At 35.8% G+C, this 18,151-nt stretch overlaps 3 protein-coding genes across 5 annotated transcripts; 2 read left to right on the forward strand and 1 right to left on the reverse strand.

Moving 5' to 3' along the window:
• The first annotated feature begins 366 nt into the window (after window positions 1-366).
• Window positions 367-10,165, forward strand: PTAC14 (plastid transcriptionally active 14). Of its 3 annotated transcripts, none has more exons than XM_059581591.2 (13): window positions 368-522; window positions 625-774; window positions 1,045-1,182; window positions 1,418-1,543; window positions 1,802-1,930; window positions 2,461-2,550; window positions 2,673-2,823; window positions 4,738-4,847; window positions 7,338-7,409; window positions 9,198-9,303; window positions 9,408-9,608; window positions 9,801-9,843; window positions 9,946-10,165. In XM_059581591.2, exons 1-13 carry the CDS (start codon window positions 466-468, stop codon window positions 10,022-10,024), a joined length of 1,452 nt encoding a protein of 483 aa, XP_059437574.2. In that variant the 5' UTR covers window positions 368-465; the 3' UTR covers window positions 10,025-10,165. The 3 variants fall into 3 exon arrangements, with proteins under 3 accessions (XP_059437576.2, XP_059437574.2, XP_059437575.2); XM_059581592.2 differs by having other exon boundaries at window positions 9,411-9,608; XM_059581593.2 differs by lacking the exon at window positions 1,802-1,930 and having other exon boundaries at window positions 367-522.
• Window positions 10,166-11,462: 1,297 nt separating this feature from the next.
• Window positions 11,463-13,508, forward strand: LOC132171843 (37S ribosomal protein S27). Its single transcript, XM_059583250.2, has 3 exons — window positions 11,463-11,665; window positions 12,146-12,374; window positions 13,185-13,508. Exons 2-3 carry the CDS (start codon window positions 12,151-12,153, stop codon window positions 13,276-13,278), a joined length of 318 nt encoding a protein of 105 aa, XP_059439233.2. The 5' UTR covers window positions 11,463-11,665; window positions 12,146-12,150; the 3' UTR covers window positions 13,279-13,508.
• A 1,179-nt stretch (window positions 13,509-14,687) lies between these two features.
• OTP84 (Tetratricopeptide repeat (TPR)-like superfamily protein) lies at window positions 14,688-17,619 on the reverse strand. Its single transcript, XM_059582644.2, has one exon. It carries the CDS (start codon window positions 17,520-17,522, stop codon window positions 14,835-14,837), a length of 2,688 nt encoding a protein of 895 aa, XP_059438627.2. The 5' UTR covers window positions 17,523-17,619; the 3' UTR covers window positions 14,688-14,834.
• Between the last annotated feature and the right edge of the window lie 532 nt (window positions 17,620-18,151).

The raw sequence follows: 18,151 nt of genomic DNA on the forward strand, positions 1-18,151 counted from the left end.
ATAGGGAAATAACATAAAATTTGAACGTTATTTTTAATAAATATCCACATTATGAATATCTGATTTCTAAATATACATGAGATCAAATTACAAGACCTGTATCTGACCAGCATTGTTTGTTAAAATTTCTATTTTCTGCCTTTTATTTTCTCCACTCAAAATAAATAAAACGCTTTTATATCATATCAAAATATTTTTTTTTCCAATTTAAAATAAAAAAATACTCCAGAAATATATTAACAAACAGAGATATATATAGTTCTGCATTTTTGTTTTCAGTGCTTCTACTGTAAAAATATCAAAATTATTGGTAATTACTCCTAGGTAGTCAATTATCAACATCGTCCGTGGGCGGGCCAGTGAAGTGGATAACGTTTCTTTCCTTCGAAATTCAACTGGGGATATCACTAAACACAGTGAACTAAACCATATGCATTATGCAGTGAGACTTCTCACCTCTCTCTAATGGCCTCCTCTCTTCCTCTTCACCATCCCACCCACTGCTTCATCTCTAACCCCAAGGTCCCAACTCTCTCTCTCTCTCTCTCTCTCTCTCTCTCTGTGTATTTACTTCTTTATGTGCTTTTTTTTTGTGTCTAAAATTTGGTTGTATATGTGAATCAGTTGAAGAATTTCCACCATGGTTGTTCACCACGACCCAGTTATTCTTTTGCTACGGACATCCAAAATCACGTGAAACCCATTAGAGCGACCACTGAGACTCCTCCATATCCGATATACCAAAGTACCCAAGTCGAAGAATCACTCTCTGAGGTAAAAACCTCTTTTCTTCATTTACTTTTTAGTGGTTGAGAAAACTTAAGGATAAGAATGTTGGATTTTTGAAAGGCAGTATTGCATTGATTTCTCAAGCTCATATATACAAGTCAGTGAATTTCCATGTTCATTGGAATTATACTAGTAAACCAAAAAGGGAAGTTGTTTGGGTATTCATTTGTAACACATACCCATTTGATATATGGTTTCTTCTTGGTATGATATTAAATTTTCGTTGCTGAATATTTTATTTTATTTTTCACATAGTTGGAGCCAGCAGACCCTGATTTCTATAAGATTGGTTATGTACGGAGCATGAGAGCATATGGAATTGACTTCAAAGAAGGACCAGATGGATTTGGAGTGTATGCAGCCAAAGATGTTGAACCACTTCGCCGAGCCAGGGTGAGTGGCTTCACTTGATGAGTGTTATTGATGGCATTATAGCTTCCTAATCATTAGTCTGTCAGTCAGTTTGCCCCCATTATTGAATTAGCTACTGATCTTGTTCTTGCAGATTTTGACAGGACTACTGATATTTTGTGTTATAGATAATTTTCAGAATTTGATGTCATGGTTAATCATGGAGTCCCTTTTCTAGTTTTCTATTTTTAATTTAGCTTTGTACTTAATTGTGCAGGTAATTATGGAAATTCCACTAGAATTGATGTTAACCATAAGCCAAAAGCTCCCATGGATGTTTTTCCCAGATATAATACCAGTGGGTCATCCTATATTTGATATTATCAACTCAACCAATCCACAGGTAATTGCAATTTCCACTTAATATAAAGTAATTAAGGCTTAATTGCTTACTTAGAGCATTCATTGTATAATATAATAGAATTTTCCTTATTAAACTCTGCTTCCAACGTATAATTCATTCTTTTTTTTAGTTCAATGGGCGAACAAGTTTGTCTGGATACTGATTTTCAATTAATGCCTTTTTCCTTTTTTTTTTTCTTTTTTTTTTTTTTTTAATTTGTCTGAGTGGATTTTTATATGGGGTAACTCTTTGTGGCAGACAGATTGGGACCTAAGGTTAGCGTGCCTTCTTTTATATGCATTTGATCGGGAGAATAACTTTTGGCAGTTGTATGGTGACTTTTTACCTAGTGCAGAGGAGTGCACTAGCTTGCTTTTAGCTACAGAGGTGCGTGACTGCAGACTGTAAATCTTTGGAGCTCTAATGGTTCTTTGAAATTTTTGTAGTGTTTTTCACTCTCCTGTTCATAGATTCTCATGTATTTTATCAATCTTTGAATGCAGTACTTTTTTTTTTTTTTTTTTTTTCACATGAAGGACATCCCTTGCAATTTTATTAGGGGGGGCGCAATATCTTCTTCATCATTCAAACTCCTGACTTTGAGTGATAAGGAGAAAGAGAATAGAGGACTAAATGAGTATTATACATAAATATAAGCCACATAAGCCATATAAGCCATTACATGAAGCCACTATGATTGTGTTAATTGTGGACTTAAAAATCATGATCATAGAAATTTGGCATCAACTTGAATGAAGTGGCTCTGTTACTTGTGAGTCCAAGAAGTGTTCTTTACTGGTAGAAACTATCTTGGTGGCCCTCTAATAGTCAGTTTGATAATTCTTGACAGTTATTCTTTTAAAGTCCTTCCACAATTATTGACCTTGTTGTTCCCTATTGCTCTATATTTGCTATAGGACGATCTTTTAGAGCTTCAGGATGCTAAGCTTGCTTCAGCTATGAGAGAACAGCAGCACCGAGCCTTGGAATTTTGGGAAAAGAACTGGGTACTAAGAAACCTGTCTGTTTTCTACTATAGCAAGCATTCTGTTTATCCTTTTCCATTATGTACTCCAGTATCTCAATAAAATCTTTAATAATGTATTTGTGTCTGTTTAACTGCACTCAGCACTCAGGTGTACCACTTAAAATAAAGCGCCTTGCCCCTGATCCTGAGAGATTCATTTGGGCAGTGGGTATAGCACAATCACGATGCATTAACATGCAATTGAGGATTGGTGCACTCGTCCAAGATTCAAATATGTTAATCCCTTATGCTGGTAACCTTTTATTCCTGTAAATTCTGCTAATCATATTGTCTAATAGTTTTGCCCATGATAATGGTATATTGCAAAGATAACACCATGCAGTGTCGGAATATACTAAATTTTCATTGGAATAAAATTTTGTTAACTTGATAAAAAAAAGAAAAGTAATGTAATCTTCTGCACAGAATTCAAATTTATTTTCGTAATTTACATAATGTAGACATGGTACTTTGTTAGACAGTAGTGCATGAAACCTTTTCACTCTGGCAATGGGGATAGATTATGTGAGAGGTTTTATGTATTTTTTCTTTTTAAGGGATTTCGATATGCAAGTGATGGATATAGGTTTAGGTTCTTACTTGGTTTGACCTTATGCTCTGTATCTTTGACTTTATGTATTGAATTATTTCTACTTTATTCCTTTTGGTTCCTTTAAATTACAATTAGGCTGTCCTTAGAATAGTTTCCCATTTGTATGCTTGTGTGATAGAAGAAATTCATTGTAAATGAAGCTGCCGAGGCAGAAATCATCCTGAAATTAGTATATGTTCCTCTAAAATAGATAATTGCTAGACTTGCCTTCAGGTGCATTTCGATGTCGCTGTGTAATATAAGGTGTTTTTGGTAGTGTTCTAGTTGCACTTTTCTTTCAATAAAAGTTTCATTGTGATAAAACCCATAAAGAATTTTTGGTTTCCCTAGTCGTTTGGTCTCACTAGAAACTGGAATCCACCTACTATCCAAGTTTGGGGATGTTTAACAGACTCAAAATATATGTCCCCTGTCTAATGATAAAAGAGCTCTAAGAAGAAAAAGATTTGATTGTGAAGATCTTAACAGGAAACTTTTTCTTGCAACATATGTCAAATAGGACATGCTATCTGGGTTCCGCTAATGACCAAATACCTTTTAGTGAGAATTGCGTCATTATAGATCCATTTAACCAAGTATAAAAATAAGGCTAAAATATGAATTTGTCCTTCTAAGTTTGTGTGTGTTGTCAATTTAGTCATTGTATTTCTAATTTAGTCCCTGAAGTTCAGATTGCATTCAATGTATTCCTTCCATCCATATCTGTCCCGTCCAGTGTCACATGAGACCAGATGATCACCAAAATGACATCATACCATTGGCAATTTATCTAAAATACCAACCTCAGATACACCCCCAACTTTGTTTTCAAAACCTATTACCAGTCTTTTATCTTTTATTATTGGATTTGGTGAGTTAGGTGTTTGAGAGCCATAAGAAGCTGAGATTGGGAGTTTGGGGTGATCAGACTTCCATGGTGGCCATGAAGGCTGAGACCCACTCATTTCATTCCTTGATTTTGTTGGTGCTTGGCTACAGAATCAAGAGCTGGAGTTGAGAGTTACGCTCTCACTGGACTGCATCATCTCCCTTGTTCAAAGGTCACATGTCTTACAACAATTTTGTGTTTTTTTGATAAGTAATCGAAATATCAATAAAAGCATAAGGTGCTCTCAAGTACACGAGTATACAAGAGAAACACATGTCTCATAGAACTCATGTTGACGGAACTGAACAAAGGGATCATATTGAATGCGATGAGGAACTCTAACGACTAAATGGATCAAATTAAAAACGGAGGGATGAACACAATACAAGCAAAATTGGATGGACCATTTTGGATTTTTGCCTAAAAATAGTGTTGTACATTCAATATTACTTTTGTAGAAGACTATGGGGAGACATGACAGAAAATGTTCAACTGCAAATTAAAGTTTTGACATCACTTCCAAAGCCAGAAGTGCAATGACTCATTTTAGGATCAGTTTATATTTGTTTCACTCCTTTTATGGAGTCTTAACTGTTCCCGCACTTTATATGTTTTTAATTTGCTGTGTAAGTTGGTTAGTTTTTCGTTATATATATGTTTGATAAACTTGCTCATATTTCTGCCAGACATGCTAAACCATTCCTTTCAACCAAATTGTTTTTTCCACTGGCGTTTTAAGGATCGAATGCTTGAAGTCATGATAAATGCTGGACAAAGGATTAAAAAAGGAGATCCGGTAATGTTGTTTATGCTTATCAAATCAAATATTGATTATCAATTCTCTGTACAGGTAAAGTGTTTCTTCATGTGGAAATGCATACATAGTATTAACAGTGTAAATCTGTAAGAATTGTGCAAATCAAATACATGTTAGAAAACACTCTTTATTATGTAATAAATAAAAAATACTAAAGATAGTCTAGATTATGCAAAAATGACAATAATGTTGATACTCTTTATTGCCTGTGAACCTTTTCGTACTGTCATAAACCCATTTGTAGCTGTAATTGAGTGGCAAAGAATTTCCTTCTCTAGTTAGAAACCAAACAAAGAAGTTCCAACCACTGTCAAAACTTTGTTGTTTATAGATTTCACCACTGAACTGCACTTACTGAGTGACTACTGGAGGCCAATAGAGTATTTGATTATCTGTTTTTTTATTCACTTACTCAGTGTATGTATATGGTACCTGTTTCTTTATATTATCCATTTGTGACATGACTTTGGTGATCTTAATTTAAATTTGTTAAATTTTTATTTTCATATAAACTTGATCTAATCATAGTACTAATGACTGATGATGCAATGGAGGTGGGCAATGTTATACACATTCTTAAGGAGATGTCCAAGGGATACACCTAGAAGTGCCCCCCCTGTATAGGGGCAGGACAGATATCTAAGCTTTTGAACTTTCATATACTTGACTTTTGGTAATGAATTGCATATCTGAGAATGGACATTAAAGTTAGTGTACAGAAGAGTAATTGTTTTAATAGAAATAGACATTGAATTAAAAGGCTCAAATAAAGGGGCAGAACCTAGTACACTGAGGATTTACAAGAGTAACACCTGGATTAATACTGTTGCACAGAAGAGTAATTGATTTTATGAGATATATATTTAAGGTCATCTTGTTGAGAGAACAACTAAGTGCCAGTCAAACTCCTTAGAATGCCTGTTAATTTCCTTTTCCTTGTCCTAGTCAGTGCAGTGGTATGGATTTTGTCTAAGCTAAAGAAACCAAATGATAATAGTTTATATCTAGTAGTCGTTTTCCCTCCAGAATAATATGTTTTATGTGAGGACATGACTTTAGTGCTGAGGCAATGTAAAAGAAAAGGTTATAAACAAAAGGAATGTTCAGGTCAGTGGGTTGGTCTTATGAGATAGTTCATTGAGGGATTAATTTTTAATCTTATTTATAATAAATAAGTTATATTCCTGCTTAAATTTCCAAACTCCCTAATTCCAATACAGTATGTGTAATCAAATCCAGAATGCATGCACTTGGTGGGGTTTTGAATTTTGTTTCTTTAAGAGAAGTTCAGTCAACTATATAATCATAGTGACTGCAGAACTTAAATTATGATTTGGCTCTTATTAGAAATTGTTAATTTACATCTCAATTTGTTGTCCTTGCGTTTTTGGATAAAATTATCTGAGTGAAGAGCGTGTAAAGGATTTATCTATCATAGATTCAGGACTGTAAACCCGTAATGACACCATCTTTATGCACGGAATGATTGTTTTTGCTAAGATTCTGATTCTTTGTAGAACTCTCATGAAGCATTATGGGGAAAATACATTTTACCTCCGTGAACTATCCACCCATTTGCACTTTTAACCCCAATGTTTAAAAAGTGATACTTTACCCCCCCCCCCCCCCCAAAAACTTTCAAATTGTCGGCCACCCCTTAATTTTATTTTATTTTATTTATTTTATTTTTTAAACTTGGGATGGGGGCATTTTGGAAAAAAAAAAAAAAAAAAAAAGTTAGAATGGTCGAATTGCAACAATTTGAAAGTTTGAGAGGGTAAAGTGTCACTTTTTAAACATTGGGGTTAAAAGTACAAATGGGTGGATAGTTCAGGGAGGTAAAGTGTCACTTTTTAAACATTGGGGTTAAAAGTACAAATGGGTGGATAGTTCAGGGAGGTAAAGTGTATGGTGGCTAGCTACCCTTTTTTTTTTAAAAAAAAAAAAAAAAAAAAAAAAAAACTTGGGATGGGGGCATTTTGGGAAAAAAAGAAGTTAGAATGGTCGAATTGCAACGATTTGAAAGTTTGGGGGGGAGGGGGGGGGGGGGGGTTAAGTATCTCTTTTTAAACATTGGGGTTAAAAGTGCAAATGGGTGAATACTTCAAGGGGTAAAGTGTATTTCCGCCCAAGTATTATTGCTTTTCCTGACAAGATCTTACCATTGCTATTCATGAAATCAAATTGATGATGTAATTCTGATAAGATCTAGCTGCAAAAAAATATGTCAACTTTCAAATGCTATTCAGTGTGCATGAAGTTACCATTGAGATTATGGCTTGACATTCTAATTAGAACTGGTTTCCACTTCAGCTATTTATTTTGAATATTTACTCCTCGTGTTATTATGCAGAACAAATTATCACTTGTGTTTGACTGGCCAAAAAAAAAAAAAAAAAAAGGAGAACTAGGATCAGTTATATCTTCCTAATTCCACACCATCTGCTGCTAATTTCATATACTCCACAGATGACCGTCGATTACCTGAGGGGACAGAAGAATGACATGTTCATGCAACGATATGGGTTTTCATCATCTGTGGTACTTTGCTTTCAGCTCTACTCTGTTGTTTTTCCTGTTTCAGATGGTGCTAAGCTAGTTGAGATGGTAATACAAGTCAAAAAAGTGATACTGATTTCTTTCGAGTCAAGAAAAAAAGGAAGTTCTTTTCTGAAATTGTGAATTCGTCTTACATGCAACTTCTTTAAAATTAAAATATATTAAAGTGACAACCTAAGGAAGTTCTGTTGATTGGATTACTCAAAGTGATTCAGCCCTTAAAATATAAGAGAGGAAAAAGAAAAGGATTATTGATATTTTTTAAGGGAGGCGTAAGTGCAATATCTGGATACCACCTTGGAATACAGTGCCTTTTGGTTGGTTTTAGAAGCTTTAGCAACTACTGAACAAAAAACTCGAAAAATCTATGCACTCGGTTCTTCTTGTCAAATATTGTGCACAATGTGATCGTTACTACTAATCTGTAGCATTTAAGTATTAACTTTCTCATACTGTAGTGGCATACCTTCAATCAGTCCTTTAATCTGTGTCAACCTCTCCCCCGAGAGGTTGACACAGATTATCAATAGGCTTTTCCCAAGCTTTTAACTTGAACTTTAAGCACAGTGATGTCTTTGTCATGGTTCAACCTTTCTGACCAGATGGTCAAGTCTAGTTTCCAAAAAACACTGAATCAACAACCAATTTAGTACTAATTTTATGATACTTTCTAATCCCATAGGGGCAAACATGGAAATTTTGGGATCATACAACATTTTCATATGGTTTACAAATGCTTCTTAGCTGATATGAGGAGGATATATTTTTATTGTTCAATGAGTTCACCTCCACCACCTACCTACTTTTCTTTTCTTTTTTATTAAGATTAGTGCTAAATGCTGCCTTTAAGTGTCAAACTTCCTTTTCCTCTTTCTGTTTCCTTTTTGAGTACTTTAAGAAGGGACATAACGCCTGTATACTCAAAACTTCGTGGTGGTGCATGTTTTGTGTTCTCATTGGGAGATTTTCTTTGGAACAATCATCTTAATTTTCGTCTCATGTGATTTTCTAAGGTAAGAGAACCCTGTCTGATTTTTTTTTTTTTTTTCTTATTTTAAATGAAAAAAGAAATTGAAGTGGGAGCTCTAACTATCTGTTTTCTATTTGCTATGCATGTGAAGGATTTTTTGGTATAAACAACCAAAATAAATGCTGTAGATTTAAAGCATCACCTATTATTTTCTGGTGTTACATGTAACAGCTACAGTTGCTGGAATTTTTTTTCCCTCTATTATTTTCTAATATCATCCTCTCAACAATATTCCATCATGTTGGCTTCCTGGTATATTTGAATTTGAGAAAACCCTTTTCAATACAAATAGGTTATCATGAGATTGCCTTCTCATGTAATCTCCCACTTTTGCATATCTCTGGGATGAGTTTCAAGACATGCGCCTAGCTGTTGGATGGAAAAACTTCACAATGATCTAAAATTTGAATTTTATGGAAAAATAGTTTGAAGTGCTTTCACAGACAAGTTCTTGGCCCTGTGTGGGTCATTTTAATTCAGTACGTGCTCAACTGAAATTATATTGGATGTATTGTGCTTAATATGAGTTTTCTATGCCATGGCCCGTGATTAGTGCTCTTACCCGAAGTCCTTATAATTAGTAGAGTGCTGGAGGGTAGAAGTATGCGAGCAGCATCTTCATAGGCCATAGCACCTCTGTTTAGAATACTTTGGAAGTTATATTTTGCATTTAAATTTGGTTTTGTAATTGTATTTTTCTTGAAATTAACTTCAAATTTATATCTGGCTTGAGCGGGCAGAATCCTTGGGATGTGATCGAGTTCAGAAGCAATGCACGTATTCATTTAGATTCCTTCTTGTCAGTCTTCAATATATCTGGCCTTCCTGAAGAGTATTATCATAACAGTATGGATTATCTGATATTTACTTCTCACAACTTGCTCAATGTTAAATTCTTTTAGCAATTAGAATCTGGAATTATCGTCCAACGATCCCGATAAAATTTTTAGCAGGTCGGCTATCTAATGATGGAGATACTTTTGTTGATGGAGCGGTCATAGCTGCTGCAAGAACAATTCCCACCTGGTCAGATGGGGATGTGCCTCCAATCCCAAGTATGGAAAGGAAAGCTGTGAAGGAGCTACAGGAAGAATGCCAACAAATGCTTGCAGAATTCCCTACTACCTCTGAGGATGACCAGAAAATGCTAGGTAAGGCTGCTCTGCTAATCCTCACACTCTGGAAAGACTGCTTTGATAGTAGGATTCTATCTACTTTTGCCTTAGATTCTAACCTAGGATCAAAATCTTCAGCATTCTATGGGCTAATGCAGACTACTAATATTCCTGAAAGATAATGGTATAGACATTTGAAGCTTATGATTTTTCTCATGTTACTGCCAGATTCTATGCCAGAAGCTCGGAGGCCGCTTGAAGCTGCAATCAAGTACGCGGTCTTCCCATAATTTTCCAGAGCTTTTAGGCTTCTACATGTTGTAAAAGTGAGATCATCTGTTAATTATTGCTATGTTAATCTGAACATGTGCAGGTATAGGCTGCATCGGAAGTTGTTCATAGAAAAGGCCATTCAGGCATTGGAGATCTACCAAGAGCGGATATTGTTCTAATCCTTAAGTTTTCAACTAAAAAGATGTAGGAAAATTTTGCTCTGCTAATTTGCCAAAAGCATCATTCGTTGAAGGAACAATGTAACTACACTAATTCAAACGTTTAGAAATCTGAGCTTGTGAAAAGTTGTTTCTTTGCACTTTTTTTTTCCCCCCTTAATCTTCTTCCTTGTTGGCTAGTTAGAAGAGCAGCTCCAGATGAAAACATCAAAAGACAAAAATGAAGTGTGATTTCTGGTTAAAGTGCTTTCAACATTTCAAGCAAAACTATTTTTCTTAGTCATTTAAAGAACTTTTGGATGTATTGGTTCTTAGGGTCTGTTTGAAATTGTGATTTTAATAAGTGTGATTTTAAAAATTGTGTTTTTGAAATCACAAAAGCGTTTGATAAAACATGTTAAAAAATATTTTTTTATTAAATATTTTAAAAATTGTGTTTTTGAAATCGCAAAAGCGTTTGATAAAACATGTTAAAAAATATTTTTTTATTAAATATTTTTTATACGAAATCGTGATTTTGGTTTAAATTCACTCTTTTTTTCAAATAAGCACCATTTAGCCTACTTATAGAAATCGTAAATTTTTTTTCCTATTTCAGATTAAGTGTTTTTTAAAATTGCAATATTAAACATCTTACGTTCTGCGATATTTTTTTAAAATGCAGATTATTCTTGCGAAATCGCAATTCCAAACGTACTCTTAGTCATTTAATTTTATTTTTGTTTTTTAGTAACAATGTTATATATAATTAAAACAGATTTTGCATTGTCACAAGCAGTGGCGGAGCCACTTAAGGCTTTGGGGGTTGCCGTGAGCTTTTCATTTTTATTTTTGCTATTTTCTTACCCAAGTTCCACACGGCACCCCAAAAAAAAAAAAAAAAAAAAAATTTCCTCCTTATGCAAATTACTACTTGGCACCCTCAAAAAAATTTTAGCAGCACCCTGAATATCAATTATCTGGTTCCGCCACTGGTCACAAGAATGTAAATGGATAAATTTTGTGCTACAAGCATTAAGTCACTTTGAGTGAGGCTCAAAGCTAACTGAAAAATACTTTACTTGTAAAGTTAATAAGAAAATAAATCAGTAGAAATATTAAAAAAAGGAAAAAACGATTCTACTTTTTCAAAAAGATTGGGATTAAGAAAAATATCCGACAAAGTTTTTTGTTTTTAGGTTTTTTTAAGGACCGATTTTCACAAGGATGCAACTCTTAACTTAAAGTGATAAGTTCCTTTAAATTTTTAAAGGTATTTTATCATATAATTTTTTTCAATTTTTATTTTCTATAAAAAAAATATTAATCATTTAACTTTGAAAACAATAATCAAGATTATAAATAATAATAATAATAATAAAAAAAATACAAGGTAAAATACCATAAAAATTCCAAAAAAATACGAGATTGCCTAATAAGGCTAATATTATTCCTCCGAACCGCATAAACCGATTTTCACAAAAACGCAGGTGTGTTGGAGACCTGGAGGAGAGAGTGACATTGGGCCTCTTTGGTAGCTGTCCGTGAAACGACAGGACCGCTTTCTCGCCTATTCTACGCCCGCTTTCACAATCGCTCAAAAACCAAACCCACAAATGCTATTTTGCTTCTTACATTCCACTATACCCTAATAACATTCAGGTATGCAAAGCTCTCTCTCTCTTTCTCATACGTGGTTATGATCAATTACCAAAGTTGGTTTCTCAGTGCATGCAACCTGTTCGGTAAAATGCCGAAACAAGGTATTGGGTTATAGTAAAGGCTCAAATATGTAAACATCACTAATGGGTTGCTAATGGTTGCTGGGCGATCGTGTTATGTTGCATTATCGCGTGCCGGCAACTGCAATATGTAATGGTTTATATTCTTGTAATAGTGCTAAAATTGGGATTGAATTTGTACAAGTTTTCATAGTTTAGCTTTGCTTGCACGCAGTTGTGGTGTTGAAAGCCCCGAGGTGGTGGCATTGTAGGTCAATAATTTTGGGATTCCTGGCAACATGAATTTTTTCTTAGTACTAAGGATTAACCCCATGTATTTGTGCTTTGAGAGTGTGTTCCTGGAGTACCATTAGGTGCTCGAAATCTGACCAAAAAGCTTCTTCTGTTTTGACTTATGAAGGTGAAATGGCGATGGCTACTGGTGGGCTAAAGAACATTCTGGCCAAGGTAGTCACTGAAGGAGTGAACGAAGCAAGAGCAAGGATATTTGGGCACGTACTTAATCCAACAGGCCAGAGATCACCACACAAGCTGTTACGAAAGAGGCTTATCGGTGACAAAGTTGCTGAATGGTACCCACATGACATCGTGAAGGATGATCCTCTTGTGATGGCTCGTCGAGAACAAGAGTAATCTCTCTCTCTCTACCATGAAATATTTTCTTAGCTTTTTCAACCACATTTTTCTTCGTGGAACTTGTCATGATACCAAGGATTTTAGGATCATGGGCTTCCTTATTGGGTTATGAGAAGAGGTGTGTGTTATGAGAGGATCTTTAAGCAGTTTGTCTTTATGAGTGTGGATTTGGAGCAGTCAACAAAAGCAAGTGTCTGTTATGGTTGCCTGTTTTGTAAAGGCAGGCAGCACCTTATTGGTTCATAGTAGTTGAGCAAATCAGAGAAAAACCTCCACCTTGTTTCTACAAGAGGAGGGAAGCCATTTGAGCTAGAGCTCATACAGCTTTGATTATTAAGTTCTTTATACAATGTGGATAAGCTCCTTAAACTAGTCAATCTAGAAGGTTGGTTATTGCTTGAAGCTTTCATTAGGGCTGCAACTCTTTCTGATTGTGAATTTCTTAAATATCCTTTCAATACAGTGAATATTTTAGCATATCATTATTATTATTTTTTCATTTTCTGAAAATAATTATAAAGAAATTACTTTTGTTTCAGTATTTATGTGTTTTTAGTGTAATTTTTTTGGTATATTTTATGAAATGAAAATTGCTTCTTTTCTTCCTTCATTTGCAATGTAGTCTTGCATTTAGTGCAATCTATTAAGACTGCTTTGTACTTTAAGAAGAATTTCTCCAGAATGTTTTTATGAAGCTTGATTATTTGTACGATATAAGAATGTTTAGTAGCTCTTAATGGTATGTGGATAGGATTCATGCACATTTGAATGATCTCACATATGTGTATATTGTGTTTGCCTAGGCGCTTATCTAAGCTCGAAATGTTGAAGCGTCGAGGAAAGGGAGCACCGAAGAAGGGTCAAGGAAAGCAAGCTGCCAAGCGTAAAAAGAAGTGATATCTTTTAGTGTTGATTGAATTGGATGGAGTAATCTTATTGAATAAGAAGGCTGTTAGTAGACTTTTTGTGAACGCTTAAAAGAATTTTGGTGTTTTAGATTTGATTATCTGACATTCCTTTATCCTTTCTAGTGGTCTTTGTATGATTTGTGCTATGAATCTTAGCTTTTTCAGGCTTTGTGTGATATGAATTGCAGATTTCCTATGTGCTCTAGGAATTTTTCCCAAGTTATTTTTGCCTGAAAGCAGGCTTGAGGATCACTCCATTTTCTTCTAAATAACAGACCTTTTAGTTGTAGTAGTAAATTGTGAGCAACATACATATGAATTGAGCAGCTGCTCCTTGTTCACATGTTCATGTGCCTTCCATGCCTATGAGTATTTAGGTTTTGCCCTAGCTAGCTTAAGTTCAACCGTGGATATGCTCAGTTTACTAATTGCAAAGACAGCAAACAAAAAAATTGGAATTTTTTACTCCCTTCGTTTTCTTAGTAGCAAAGGACCATAGCTGAACAACGATATCCATGTATAGGTATACTAAAGATAAACTTACTAGTCTTGAAACATTATTTATTTGCAAATCCAGGTCTTCAGCATCCAATTGTCATGATTTGTTTTGAGTCAGTCAAAACAATGAACATTTTCATATATTCTTGGCTGCAATCTATTTACTAGCAAATCCAGGGTTTTAGTAGACTGTACCTGTACAGAGATTTAGTGAGAGGCTTGAATCTTTTGAGAGTGGAACCAAGTACAATGCATATGAGGTTTATGACACAAAAGACATGTTGGGTAAGTTCTGTAACTTAAATAGCAGATTGAAGTTCATAAGAAGCCATGATGCACTACTCTATGGATGTAAATGGAATGACAGAACTCCATTCAAGTGTAAATATAATTAATTAGAGAAATCATTCTAAGGGCCTATTTGAGATTGTGTTTGAAATGCCTAAAAGTAACACTTAAAAAGCCTATTTAAAGAAAACAGTGTTCGTTTGGTAAACAAATTTAAAAGTGTTTTTAAGAGTCCAAAAAGCTTAAAAATAGCCAAAAAGCACTTTTAGCAAATGCTTAAAAATGAAGTTTTTGCCTGAAAGCTATTTTTGACTTAAAAGCTCTATTTTTCAAACGCAATTCCAAACAAACTCTAAGTGGGGAGCTTACGTGATAGAAGCTTGACAAACTCCTATAGCATAAGACGCTATTCAATGGACACCCTGAACATTTCACAACTTGATACATATAAAGAATGCGGGTGTTTTTAAAGCTTTACCTTTTTTTTTTTTCAACAAAATTCACACTCCATATAAACTCCGAACGCTGGTTCTTGAAATTTAGGATCTAGATTTGAGTTGAGCCAAATAGTGATTAAGACGTTGACTACCAACAATTTTTAATTCAAACACGTACCCTCATCAACACCTCCAGGCTTCAAGATTTTTTTGAAAACTCAGCCAATTCTTACATGGTATATCTCAATTACAAAATGAATGTTAGAATATAAACAAAATTTTGTTAATTCTTCAGAACAAAAAAAATGAATCCTGGCACCTATCACCAGTAGTCCCCACATGAACAAGTTCCATTCCTAAAATGATGGAACCTCCTCACGTCTCTAACAATGATCTCCCTATCTTCCATCTTCGAGATAAACTTAGAAGCAACATGGCAGTCATTACAAACTCTAAGGTTCTTGGCCACTCTAATGGTAGTTCCAGGAGGGGTGTTAAGAATACCAAAAGCTATAGCCAGTTTCTCACTGTGCCCACAGAGTAAAGTCTCTTTCTCCTCCTCACCAACATTGTGAAGTACACAAGAAGTATCAGGCACATACCCCTCCTTTTTCATCTTTTCCAACAGGATTTCAAGAAATCCATGGAGCTGCTCACTTTGTGGGTGTGACCCATCCCCAGCCGCGAACTTATGAACCTCATCACCAAACTCAATCCAACTACACCCAGCTTCCTTTCTTACTCCCATTTCTTTCATCCTTTTCCGGATATCCATCGCCTTTTCCCAGAGTCCGGCAGAAGAGTAGATATTAGACAGTAAAACATAGTGGCTAGCTACATTTGGCTCGAAATCAAGGAGATTCTTAGCTGCAATCTCCCCAATTTCTACATTCTGGTGTATCCGACAAGCACCAAGCAAGCTACTCCAGGCATCTGTCTTGTCAAACCCAGGGGGCATGGTATTGATAAGCTCGTATGCTTCTTCTAGTTGACCTGCTCGACCAAGCAAGTCCACCACACAAGCATAGTGGTCTGGTGCAGGTTCAACCCCGTGGTTCTCTTTCATTCTATGGAATAAGTATAGGCCTTCATTTACCATCCTGGAGTGACTACACGCTGCAAGAATTGCAATAAATGTAACTTGATTAGGCCTTAAACCATCGTTCTTGTCTCCTTCTGCTACCATATCCTTAAATAGTTCATAGGCTTCCTCCCCTCTCCCATGCATCCCATAAGCCATGATGAGAACATTCCAGGTGATTACATTCTTGATGGGCATCCGATCAAACACTCTCTTAGAAGAGTTCAAGCAGCCACATTTTGCATACATGTCAACTAGTGCACTACCGACAGCAACATCTGATGCCAATAAGTGTCTGATGGCATAAGCATGGATCTCTTTCCCCTTTGCTAGTGCAGCAAGGGCAGCGCAACCCGGCAGAACAGTCATAAGTGTTACTGAATTTGGCTTAAGGGGAACCATGTTCTTATCCTCATAATCATCATCTTTGTTCTTTTCTTCAACTATTTGCATCTCATGTAGCAGGTTGAACGCAACATTATGGCGTCCACAAATGACATAACCAGTGATCATTGTGTTCCAAGATACTATATCTCTGACCTCCATGCCATTAAATATATGTTCTGAGATTTCTGTCTTTCCCATTCTGAAGTACATGTCCATAAGTGCATTCTGCAGATACCGATCCCTCTCCAAACCCCTCTTAATTACATAACCATGCATACCTTCCTTGTCAGAGAACAGTTCACAGCGCACACTAGCTGGCAAAACACTCGACATTGTGGTGGTGTTTGGACAAATTCCATCAAGTTCCATTTGAAAGAAGAGTTTCAAGGCCTTCTCGTGATGCTCATTTTGTGAATAACCAGTAACCATAGCATTATAAAGTGCAATGCTCCTCTCTAAGATACCATCAAAAACTCGGCGACCACTTTCAACTTGTTGACAGTTACAATACATGTCAACCAAAGCACTACCCACAAAAGAATTCTCAAGTAAGTTAGTAGTTTTCAAGGCATAAGCATGAATTTCCTTCCCTCTGTCCAACATCTCCAAATGAGAACAGGCAGGAAGTACGCTTGCAAAGGTGACCCCATCCGGTTTAGTTCCTTCAAGAACCATAAGACGCAAGAATGATAATGCTTCTAAAAACTGATCGTTTTGAGAGAAGGAACTTATCATGGTGTTCCACGAAACCATATCACGATCCTCAAATAACTCAAATAAAGCTTGCGAGTCAGCAACCCTTCCTAATTTAGCATACATAGCCATGAAAGCGTTGTTGGTATACGTTCTCCAAATTCCTGTTCTTAAACTAAACGCATGCAGTTGCTTACCAAGCCGCAAACCATCATGGCTACGCAAATTTGAACAAGCTAGCGCGCCACTCACCAAAGTAAATGAGCTAGGCGCCTCATTCTCAAACAGCATTAACCGAAACGCCTCCAAAGCAAGTTCCCACTCCTCAAAACGACACAATGCAGCAATGATGGAATTCCAAGAAACTTGGTCCCTCTCAGTCATTCTCTCAAACACCTTGTACACGTCCCCTATATCCCCACATTTCCCATACATATGAACAAGGGTATTAGCCACAGTGACCGAAGAGGAGGCGTACCCAAATTTAAAAACGTGGGCATGAATCTGTTTCCCAAGATTTAAGTCCTGAAGTCCCACCACGGCCTTGAGGACAGCCGGGAAAGCGAAGTTGTCGGGTGAAATACCCGCCAGAGCCAACATCTGGATGTATGTCAACATGGCTTCCCGGAAGAGATTGGACCGCGCTTGGGAGCGAAGGGATTCGACCCATGAGTCCTGAGACAAGGGTTTTGCAGAGGAAGCGGTGAGCGTTGTGGTGAGGAGGGGTTGAGAACGAGCGTGTTTTTGAAGGGATGTGGGTTGGGGTTGGTCTGTTTGGAGGGAAGCCAACGTGCGCGAAGAGAATGGCAGAGTGAGAGGAGAAAATGGTTGGGCGTAGTAGCATGACATAGCTGGTAGTTATTACAGTTGTGATGCACTAGACTACTATTCTACTTTCTCAAGTTTTGAGTTTTGGCTGCGATGGGGCTAAAGATGAGAATGACTGAATGTGGTGCAGCAACGAGTGTGTTCAAATAGGTAGGCTTCATAAGATTTTCATTTGATATATGTCTTAACTCTTAAGGAGGGATTTACAGCAATTTGTCACACCACATGTGAGTGAGATGGTCTATTGGGACTCACAGTTTGGTAAACGATTTCGTTTTAATACTATTTATCTCATTCTTTTCATTTTTTCAATATTTTCTTACTTTTTACTTCACATCAATTACTTTTTATTATTCTCAAATAAATAAATAAAATCACTACAAAACAAAAAATTTTCATTTTTTTGATACCAAATATTCTTACTTTTTTACTTTTTCAAAAAAAAAATTCTTACTTTTTTTTTACATCAATCAATTTTTGTTATAGTTATCAAACCACTAAAATCACAAAACCTTTTACCAAACAGAGTACTAGTATCTAACAAGAAACTAGTGCTGGACAACTTTATACAAATCATTAAGGATAGTATATAACGAGAAATGATAGAATTTATTCATTTTTCAACCATCTTCATAGTAAATTGATGAATT

This window comes from Corylus avellana, chromosome 1 (genome assembly GCF_965113065.1).
Source record: "Corylus avellana chromosome 1, dhCorAvel1.hap1.2, whole genome shotgun sequence".
Lineage (NCBI taxonomy): Eukaryota > Viridiplantae > Streptophyta > Magnoliopsida > Fagales > Betulaceae > Corylus > Corylus avellana.